Source organism: Lissotriton helveticus, chromosome 8 (genome assembly GCF_964261635.1).
Source record: "Lissotriton helveticus chromosome 8, aLisHel1.1, whole genome shotgun sequence".
In the NCBI taxonomy this organism is placed as follows: domain Eukaryota; kingdom Metazoa; phylum Chordata; class Amphibia; order Caudata; family Salamandridae; genus Lissotriton; species Lissotriton helveticus.
The window spans coordinates 31273925-31285588 of NC_136069.1; the positions used below are offsets into that span (position 1 = coordinate 31273925).

Here is an 11664-nt window from a genome sequence, read left to right on the forward strand (position 1 = left end):
CCTGTCCTTTTCCCTTTTGTCTGATTAAAGCCTGTTAGACTCAGATACATCGGATCTTGCCTCTTATTTATTGAGCTATCTGTTTTATTAATGTATTCAAAAATAGTACCGGTAATTAATTATTTATTTACCACATAAATGGCGCCTGAACAGGGACGAGCCCCTTCCCCACGCGCCGGCGATGTAACGCAGGCCCCCTGACCCTTCTACAGCCGTGACGGAACTCTACCGTGCACGTGCAGATATTTCTGCTTCATCAAGTCTCCCTCAGGCCCACGGAGGAGACGGAGACTGCGGTCCGGCATCCAGACGAGGCGGTGAGGAATGCGGTTCGTCCCGACCAGAGCCCAAGCCGAGAGAGCAAGGTCCGAGGTATCCGGAGGCCCACCTGTAACCGAAGCACCGAAGTTCGAAGCGCATGCGTAGTAACCAGACGTCGTAGCAGTCCAGTAGCAGTCCAGTCCAGTCCGAGGCCTTCAAGTTCTGCTTCCCGGTGAGTACCGTTGCGGGGGAAGTATCTAGACAGGTTCATTAGTTTGTTCCTGGTCCGATGGGTTTGGGTACGCAGATCCAGTCCGACGTGTCCACCTGGGTGGATACGGTATGACGTGTCTCTTTACGAGACCGGTATGTTCTGTACTGTTTTAGCAGTGCATCCAGTAATTCTAGTAAGTCCGTTCTCGAGAAATTCAAGTATTATGTTTTCAATGTATCAGGTAGTATTCTGTTCGAACTGTTATTAATGTATTTCTATGTCGTGGTATGAGTGATTTGTTTGCCATTTCATTACTGTGATTATTGTGTATTGTGTTTAGTTTAGGTACGACCCGATCATGCCTCTGTTTTCGAAAATACGTCAGATCAAAACCAGAAAAGGGTTACTCGAAGAATCAGTTCCCGTCCCTCCTAGGGACAGTCCTGGACATTTTATGTATCACAAGCATGGCTTAGATGCCATATTATATCTAGACTTATGGGTGGATTACACCTAACATCTTGAAGAGAAATATAGATGGCCTGTATCAGGTACATGGGATGCCGAGTGCATCATGCGAGTAGAAGAAGCATTATGGAAAAAGAAAGCTAGACAGTCTCAGAAAGATGCCATCGAGTTATGGCGCAAAGAATCTCATAAAAGAACCGAAAAAGAATTCAGAAAAGCAGAGTTGAGTAGGGAATCCTCAGAAAAAGCCCAAGAAAGGGAATTAATCGAAGAAGGTGAACGAGTTAGAGCAGAACAGTCAGACAGACAGAGAAATGCCCTTATTAAAGGTATGTATCCTCTTCTTGCCGAGGGCTTGTCGAAAGCAACCCCGGAAGCACCCTGTAATTTACCGCCACCATTGGTCCCGATTAAGCTACGTCATAAACCGACTGCAGCTGAAATTTTTCTTTCGTCCTACTTGGACGATACAGTCCCAGAATATGCAAATCCTATTCCGCCTGCTCACCCGCAGCACCCTGTTAATAATGTAATTCCTGTTCCTCCAGCCACTGGTCCCGGGGGCCAAGTTAATGTGCAAGTGCCCCCGGACCAGCCCACATTAGGTGCACCCGTTTTGCCAGTCACTCTACCAGCACGTACAGTATTAACTGACGATTCTAGTTCAGGAGCAGCGGGGGGAGGTGCTCCTATCACCCCGCCTCAAGTAAGACGACTGACGCCGCGAGAAGCAGCGTTACAGCGCACGCCAAAAGTGGCTACATACGCAGACCTCAAGCGACACCTTACTGACTGCATATATGATCCAGTTCCAGGCGAAGATCACATGGTATTATATTCAGTACGTTTAAGACGGGTTGCCAACTTTTTGGCCACCCTGCCAGACATGAAAGAACATCTAGACAGAATATATCATTTTGTCCGTACAGGGGAGAATCCAGGAAGTATTCACGAAGCTATGGCACACAGGAAAGCCGAGATTCAAAATATGATTTTACAGTTCTTGATTAACTGTTTAATAAGAGAACAAGATCATCCAGATAAAGACCAAGACGAGATGAAAGGCCTGACTAGGTGGAGTGACAATATAGCCGAGGGAAAACACAAGACACTAGGTAGTATAGAAAGTATGTACAAGAAAATTCGTAAGGAAATTATAAGTATACACCAAAAGGAGGAAGCAAAAAGAGCAACCGAGAAAGAGAATGACTCTTCAAGTGAAGAGGTAGATAGCGAGAATCCCTCCAGAATAGCGTATGTAGGTAGAACTAGACTTCCCGACCGACATTCACGTCTAGATTACAAGAAAGTTTTTCCTCCTCCCGTACCAGAACAGTGTTCTCTAGAACAAGTATTCCAGGCCACCGATAAAATTCTGAAACTACGAATAGGTTATAGTGAGCTTAGTACCATGCATGAACAAGAACTAGCCCGATCAGCAGTTCGATGGACTAGTGATTCTGCCACGTTTCCAGACGAAATAGTGGCCCAAACGTTTCTGAAACTGCCCCCAGCCGAGCAGCGTCTGGTGGGTATGTATATGATCCAGCACCTCATTACCCTGTATGAGGATCAGCATTCTGATCCAGGTCCTTTACATGATGTACTGAACGAGTTACTCCTAAACAGATGGAAAGGTCTAGGTACCGATTTAATTAGTGTCATTTTAGAACAGCGCCACAAATACAGAACGTTCCTGAATCCACATTTTGTTCCTGTTCCACCCCCAGTAAGGAAATCATTCTACATAGATAGACAGAATCCGTTGAGAGAAGTACATCCAGTTAAGGGAGAGGGGGGTGATCTAGAACGAGTATTTGTTTACACCCCTATCACGAAAATAGAACTTCTAGAAATGAAAAAGTTAATACCCTGTCACGATAAAGATCCAGCAGGGTTCCACCGTGAACTAAAGGACATGCTCCGTATGGGAGAATACACGTATCCTGATATCATTAAAATGTTAAAGGTCCTGTTGCCTGCGGGCATATATGAAAAACGTAAAGAAAAAGAATGGGAGGTGGGAGAGAAAAAGATAGATTGGACCGCATTATAGACTGAAGATAACACACGAGTTCCAGGTACCGGTCTTGGGGAAAAAGCTAAAGTATTGCCCGAGTTATTGATACAAGTCCTGCCAAGATTACTAGCCACGAAAAAGGAAGACTGGGATGCCATCTCAGCCTGTAAACAGAAACAAGACGAAGACACTAGTGATTTTTATTCTAGATTTGAGAAATGTTTCATTATAAATAGTGGTCTGAAAACGAGTAGTGAATCGTATCCACATCTTTTTGTTACCAAACTAGTTGAGAATTCTTTACCACAAGTTAAAAATCGAGTACTGAAAGTCGAAAGTACCTGGCAAGCTAATACTCCGTCACAAATGCTCCAGATGCTCCAGTATCACCAGAACAGAATCAGGGAAGAGCAGGAACATGAAAGGAGACGTATGAAAGACACGAAAATGAAAGTACTAGTTGCACAGTCTGTTCCACAAGACAGTCCGAAGAGGGGTACGAATCAAACTAGTCATCCTGCAGCTCCCGTTAAAGGGACCTGCAATTACTGTAAACAGCCAGGTCATTATATAAACAAATGTGCAGTTCTGAAACACAACATAGCTACTGGTAAAACGAAAGAGAGACCACGTCCGCCTAGACAAGAACAGGTTCCGCAGAATTCCCAGCTACCGCAGAACGCACAACAGACAGTTACAGTACCGCAGCCTATAGCTGCCACACAACACGTTACACAGCAGATGTACCAGTATGCACAGTCGGAATATCCAGACTATCAGCAGTATTCATGAAACAGCCTAGAGAGGGAGGTTGGCTTGCCTCTCATCGAGATTCCTGTAGATCAAGAGGGTCCCTATGTACACAGTCAAGTATTAGGGAAAGACAGAAAGTTTCTGATTGATACAGGGGCAAGTAGGACTACCATCAGTCATGACGAGGTTCCAGGGGCTCCACTCTCAGGCTCTAGAAATGTTTCCCTTGGATTTTCAGGAAAGCCTATTGTTAATGAAATATCGAAACCAGTTACTCTAGAAGTTGGTCCATTGTCCCGAACTACAGACTTGTTACTTACGAAATCATGTCCAGAAAATTTACTAGGCATTAAGACTCTGAAAGAATTAGGAGCAGTTATATGCTGCTCCCCAGAAGGGGTGCGACTGTTTTTGAGAGATTTTAAAGGTCATTATGTATTACGTGATTTTGATCCAAGATTATTGAATGTACCTCAGCATTTATGGGCGCAAGGTCCAACTGATGTAGGTTGTATGCACATCACACCCTATCGTGTCACTCTGAAGAAAGGTGTTGTATTACCACGAATCCGACAGTACAAATTGCCACCTGAGGCTGTAGCAGCCTTATCCAAAATTATTGACGAGCTCATTGCTCAAGGAGTAGTTGTAGAAACTCACTCCAATGTATGTAATTCTCCTATCATTTCGATTCTGAAACATACTGATCCCAATGCACCTCCAGTTTATCGATTAGTGATTGACCTTCGAGAACTTAATAAATGTATCATACCCCAGTACCCAGTGGTTCCAGACATTTCTTCCCTATTGACTGCCATTGATTCCGAAGCTACGTTCTTTACTGTTATTGATCTCAAGAACGCATTCTTTAGTGTCCCCATTCATCCAGACAGCCAGTTCCTTTTCGGTTTCTGTTTAAATGGAAGAAGCTATAAATTCACACGAGCTCCTCAAGGTTTCACAGAAAGTCCTAGTATTTACAGTCAAGCACTTAAAAGACAACTAGACAATATTCATATGCCAACTGACACTGCCCTGCTCCAGTATGTCGATGATCTCTTGATCACAGCCCGTTCTGAATGTGACTGCGAACGTGCGTCACTTACAGTCTTGTATTTCCTGGCCGAAATGGGGCACAAGGTGTCCCCTTCCAAATTGCAATTCTGTGTCCAGCAAGTGGTCTACCTAGGACACTTACTGTCCAAGAGGGGTAGGCAGTTGACACCTGACCGTATCCAGTTAATAGCACATCTTCCACAGCCCAAGACTCAAAAGGAGGTACGAGCTTTTATCTGCCTCACTTCTTACTGCAGACAATGGATTCCACAGTACGCATATCTAGCCAAGCCACTGATACAGTGAACGACACAGGAGGCAGCCGTATCGACTGTCCTCCCTTGGACCCAAGAACATACACTTGTTTTCAATGAGTTAAAGAAAGCTTTATGCCAAGCACCTGTTCTAGCAACACCGAACTACAGTAAGCCTTTTACACTTTTTGTCACTGAACGTGATGGTACTGCATTATCTGTTCTCACACAAGATCAAGCAGGACAATACAAGCCCTGTGCTTATTTTTCTAGCACATTAGATCCGGTAGCCCAGGCTCTGCCTGCGTGCCTCAAGTCAGTTGCAGCCACAGCTCTAGCTATCAGACAAAGTGATTCCATAGTGTTAGGACACTCCCTGACAGTACAGGTTCCACACTCCGTGGAAGTTCTTTTAAACCGAACACAGACTCAGCACTTGACAATTGCACGTTTAACAGGATATGAACTGACATTGTTTCAGCCACACATAGAAATCAGACGCTGCAACATTTTAAATCCAGCTACATTGTTACCCTCAGTTACTTCAAATCCTGCCACACATGACTGTGTGGAAGTTGTTAACACCATGACAAAGCCAAGACAAGACTTGACAGACATTGCATTACCTGACCCCGACCTGACACTTTATGTGGATGGTTCATGTATGAGAACAAGTACAGGAGAACTAGTAGCCGCGTATGCAGTGACTACTGACACTGAAGTTGTGGAAACACATCGTATTGACACCCTGTCTGCTCAAGCAGCAGAGCTCGTCGCTCTGACCCAAGCCTGCATACGGGCGAAGAACTTGAAAGTAAATATATACACAGATTCACGTTATGCATTCGGAGTCGTACACGATTTTGGAGTGCTCTGGCAAGAAAGAGGTTTTATGACTTCTCATGGAACCAAGATTCAGCATGGCCCCCTCATTCAAGCTCTGTTAGATGCAATACATTTACCGACAGCTATCGCTATCATGAAGTGCAAGGCACATACGAAAGTCACTGACATCATTTCCCAGGGTAACGACCTGGCAGATCGAACAGCCAAGCTTACAGCTCAGACTCCAGACATTCCAGTTAACACGACACAGACAGACATTCCCGATCAGACTACTTGTATGACAGTTAAGGACCCTACACAAGACGTACTAGATATACAGTCACATGCTACTCCCGATGAAATCAAGAAATGGTCTGAACAAGGAGGGGTCCAGACAGATCAAGGATGGTTGACGAAGGGAAAAGCCACATGGTTTCTCCCCGACTCTATGGTTCAAGTCATTATTAACACCGCACATAGTCCAGCACACTTGGGAGAAAAAGCCATGATAGACAGTATTCAGAACCTCTGGTTTAACAAGCATTTACGAGCAGCAGCCAAGCAGAAAGTGCGTACCTGTATGATATGTTGTCAGTTCAATCCAGGTAAAGGTGTCCCGGTGGAACAAGGTGGATTCCATCCTCCTGACCACCCTTTTGAAGTCCTCCAGATGGATTATATTCAGATGGATCGATGTCGAGGTTTCAAGTATGTCCTCGTAGTTGTATGCGCTTTGTCCAGATGGACAGAAGCATATCCAGTTCCAGATTACACTGCCGCGACCACTGCCAGGCAGTTGGTTCGTGAGTATTTCCCCCGTTATGGATTACCTAGGGTCGTGTATTCAGATAACGGCCAGCCATTCTCATCCGAACTCATGAAACAAGTATCGCTTCTGTTAGGGTACCAGTGGAAGTTCCACTGTGTATGACATCCTGAAGCAGCTGGTCTTGTAGAGAGACATAATCAGACCCTGAAAATCCGCATTGCCAAGGTATGCGCAGAGAAAGGCGTAGATTGGTTGGTAGCACTGCCAGTCGCCCTTTTTTACATGAGAATGGTCGCACACTCCCGTTCAGGTCTGTCACCTTTCGAGGTAGTTTTCGGTCGTCCCCCAAACATGTGGGGTACACCTAGACCACGTAAAATAACTGATGTTGACAGTAATATGCTGACAGATTACCTGGCTTCCTTGATGTCTGCACTACTCTCTTGTCGTTCACAGGTTGCCGCTGCTTTTCCAGACAACACTCAAGTGAAACCGCACGAGGTCATACCAGGCGACCTCGTTCTGGTTCGTAATTTTGATCGTTCAAGTCCGCTGGAGCCCCGCTGGAAAGAGCCAAAACTCGTCTTGCTAACAACCAGGACTGCCGTCAAGGTGGAAGGCAGGAAGGGGTGGTTGCACTCCAGTCAAGTGAAGCGATTCCATGGACTCTCTCCAAAAACTTTTTTCAAGGACTGCCCCGTTCTCAAGGACTGCCCAGATACTGACTCTAAACTTCCCCTGTTAGAGAAAACTCCGCAGCAGGAGTATAAAGAAAAATTAAGGTCTAGTAAGTCAGCCAGTTTAATTGTCTAAGTCCCTCTCGGGTGAAACGGTTAGACAGGCTCCTGACATGTATAAGATAGACCCACATAGTGAGAGAGTTAGTCAAAACTCTAAGAGAATACGATACTGTAAGAATCTTCGAAGTAGATGCATTGTTACCCTATTTTTCATGTTATTTCTGAGTCTTATGGTTACCGGCATAAGTTATGTTTTACATGTATATTTTCCTCCTACTGTTTCTCATGTACATTTTTCCTCTAATGTTACAGTAGAGCACACATTTAGTGAACTGCCTCCTCACGAGTTATCCTATCGTCTTGCCATGCGCAATAATACTTTTATCCGAATGTTACACTATTCACACCAGACCAGCAATGCCACTAGTTGTTGGGTGTGTGGTCGACTCCCCCCTTTCCAGACACCGAAGGGAGTTCTGCCACTCTTTCCTTATCCGTTTTCACACAATGGTTCATGTGGAGCATGGTCCACGTTAACGTCATCCTCAAATGATATGTCCCTTCTGAATAGAACATGTTTCCCAGATAAGGAAGGTCTTTCCCATAGAACAGGGTTAGATCTAGAAAATGAAGTATATGATCTAGGTAATTATTCCTCGAATTTCATGGTTTTGAATGTTCAGTCCGAGACTACTCCAGATTTGCCTGCTATTACAATCCTACCAGTGAAAGGCGAATTATGTGTCCGAAAGAATGGTTCAGTACATGTAGGACACAGTGATTGTACTACTATGGTCGAGTATAGTGACAGTGGGAAATCTACTTTCAAAGCCTCACGTCATTCGTATTTTGTGTGTGGTCAGACCGCATATGTTCGTCTGCCCCTCGATTGGGATGGAACATGTTACATTGCCTTCCTACTGCCACCAGTTTTCCTAGCCCCATCCGATTATCACAGAAATACACATCTAGTACACGTCAGACATAGAAGGGAGATCGAGTCCCCAATTATCGATCAGACTGAAACTGCTTTAGAACAGTATCAAGATTTCAATAAAGGTTTCTTTTTCTTTATAGGTCCTGTCCAGAATAGTAAGCTAATACGTAGGTTAACCAGAACCCTTGAAGCAGTAGTGAATGAGACTACTTCCGCTCTAGGTAACTTAACTGAAGAACAATCTGCTATGAGATTTGTTGTGCTCCAAAATCGTCTCGTCCTTGACGTCATACTGGCCGATAGGGGCGGAGCTTGTAGAGTCATCGGATCTAGTTGCTGCATTTTCATTCCTAATAACGCACCGTCTGTTTATTCAGCTATAACCAGACTTCATAAAATTGCCCATCAGTTACACCAGAATCCAGGCACCTGGACATGGTCCGGTTGGCTCTGGAGTATACTATCTGCCTGGGGATGGAAAGTATTGTCATTCCTAGGTATAGCAGTAATGATCATATTAAGTTGCTGCCTATGTTTACAATGTGGCCCTGCGATTTGCGGCTTGTGTGCTACCTCTTGTATTCCTAGTCTTAAGTCCCGTTCCAAGATAATTCGAGACAAGCAAATGATGCTATATGAACAGATAGATGGTATCATGAATATTGATGTTTCCTGATGGAAACGTAGGGCACAAGGAGGGAATGAGGAAAATTGAATTTTGCCTTGTCATGTGTGCCTACGTGTTCCCCATCCTATGATATATGTGCATGATCGATATGCATATATCCCCCTATGATCGATTAAAGACGTAATTCTAGTTGTGTCCAACTTTAGTATGCCAGTTTCCAGTTCTCGTGAGAGCAACGAGTATTAGGCCTATGTTGCTCACGTTTTACATTATGCACGTTAATTCATCGTATTGTCCCCGTTTCTAGGCCTCAAAGGGCCAGAGCACCAGATTCAAGCTCCAGTCTCCTGAAACCACTCCGAGGAGTGATGCAGCCCCCTCCCGCATCCCTGACCCTTCACTTACTTCCTGCCGCGCAGAGCGGTGCCCGGCCTGGCTCTGCCTGCCTGTCTGCCAAGAATATGTTATGCTTCTAGTTATCAGTTCAGCTCTCCGTCTTCACATTCCTAAGCTAACGAACCGCATAAACATCTCCAGTTATAGTCTAGTCTTCCTGTCTCCATGCAAGAGAATTACTGTATTAATATCCATAGAAGATTCATAGCACACGCAATACATGAAGAATATATGCATGCACCAGTCTTAGTGTCCAGTAGCCTTTGCTCTGATAACTTTTAGATTCTATCAACATGTACTCCAAACACAAGATACCAGATATGCTATAGGTACATGTCGTCCTGACATCGCAGACTTTCGTCTCCTCTTCTAGTGCAGAAGTCAGAGCCCCAGTTCTTCCAGTCACACGACATAGCCCGTTTGCGCGCACCACTAGGTTAAAGGTTCCAGCTGCCCAGGTAGCCCCCTCCATACATCCACCCACTTTTATGACACTTCTGTGACGTTCTCATCACATGTTCACGTGCACGCCCTGTGCACGCCTTCTTTTCACGCCCATGTGTTCTTATCTTACGTTTGTCACTTGTTACGCCTACTGTATGTAATGCAATTATAATGTTTTACTATATATACCATGTACTGTTAGTGAGACGTTGCAGCTGCCACTCGTGCCATTTTATTTCAGGCTGTTCCGATCCTGTCCTTTTCCCTTTTGTCTGATTAAAGCCTGTTAGACTCAGATACATCGGATCTTGCCTCTTATTTATTGAGCTATCTGTTGTATTAATGTATTCAAAAATAGTACCGGTAATTAATTATTTATTTACCACACTATGATGGAGCATTAGGGTTGCTCTTTGAGTAAAGCACTTTCCACATTCACTGCAAACATATGGTTTTTCCCCTGTGTGTGTTAGCCGGTGTCTCTTTAGATTTACAGACTTACTAAAGCTCTTTGCACATTCACTGCAGTTGTAAGGTTTTTCCCCTGTATGTGTTCGAAAATGGTTCTTTAGTGATAATAAATGAGCAAACTTTTTTCCACATTCATTACAGCAGTAAGGCTTTTCTCCTGTGTGTGTTCGCTGATGGATCTTTAGTTTTCCTGAGAAAGCAAAGCTCTTTCCACACTCACTACAGGTGTATGGTTTTTCTCCTGTGTGTGATCGCTGATGGTTCTTTAGTTTTCCTGAGAAAGCAAAGCTCTTTCCACACTCACTACAGGTGTATGGTTTTTCTCCTGTGTGTGATCGCATATGGCTCTTTAATGTTGATGAACAGGTATAGCTTTTTCCACATTCAATACACCTGTATGGCTTTTCTCCTGTGTGCGTTCGAAGATGGATATTAAGATGGCCTGAGTGAGTAAAGTTCTTTCCACATACATTGCATGTATTTACTTTTTTTCTTGTATGGGTTTGATATTTGACCTGTAGAGCAGATTGCTCATTTAAACTCATCTTACATAAAAAAAATGTTTTACTGAGTTGCTGCTGATGACAATATAAGGATGATGAGAGATTAAAACTCTTCTCACAAATACGGCACTTGTATGTTTTTCTTATGTTTTTGATGGCTGAACAATCACTTTGTTTATATCCGTTTTCATCAGTGCATGCTTGCTGATGCAACTTTAGTACTTAGGAGAAACCAAAGCTCTTCTTAACTTTGTAGTGTTTGTATGTTTTTTCTCTAAGGTTTAGTGGCAAAGGGTCAGTTATGTTGTGCCATAAATCCTATTAATGTGCCCCCGACTGAATACTGTGCTTTCTGACTAACTGTATTTTAACATTCACTGAAAATCTGCAATATTTGCAATGTATATTTGACCCTATATAATAATAATGTTGAATGGTCACTGGAATGCTTGCCAGACTAATAACATATCTATCAGGACTTGTGTCTTCAACCTAAGTTACATTTTTTAAAGTCTGGGAGCAAAAAATAAAACTCACAGCTTATTTACTATAGTCTGCATCTTCAATTTCAGGAAATATTCATGAAACATATAAACAAAGAACAAACCTCGTTACCAAGTCTTTACATTCTAGGATACTGTGCTAAAATGTATATAGCGAAAGCATTCTTTCGTTGATCCTTCAGATGGCTGCTTCACGACTCATTTTGTACACCTATAGTCTTTTTCTGTAGATTGTAGGGTTATCAAAAATCTGAGTTTAAAATTTTCTAACACCACAGTATGTATGTTTCCATGTTAGAAAGTGGAGCACTGTCGTACCTATCTAATACTTATCTCAGATGAAGAACGGTATCTGGAATCTTTTCATCCCGGTTGTATTGTACCAGGGCATTGTTGTGCTGTTATTTTACCATATTCTTTTG

At 43.5% G+C, this 11664-nt stretch overlaps 1 protein-coding gene across 1 annotated transcript in view; it reads right to left on the reverse strand.

Annotated features, from left to right (window-relative positions):
• Nucleotides 1–11121, reverse strand: part of LOC144773680 (uncharacterized) — a 150632-nt gene extending 139511 nt beyond the window's left edge. Inside the window, exon 1 of the mRNA XM_078658832.1 lies at nt 10153–11121. Within this exon, the coding sequence (XP_078514958.1) occupies nt 10153–10781 (629 nt within the window). The 5' untranslated portion in view covers nt 10782–11121. The remainder of the gene's footprint in view (nt 1–10152) is intronic.
• Nucleotides 11122–11664: the final 543 nt, after the last annotated feature.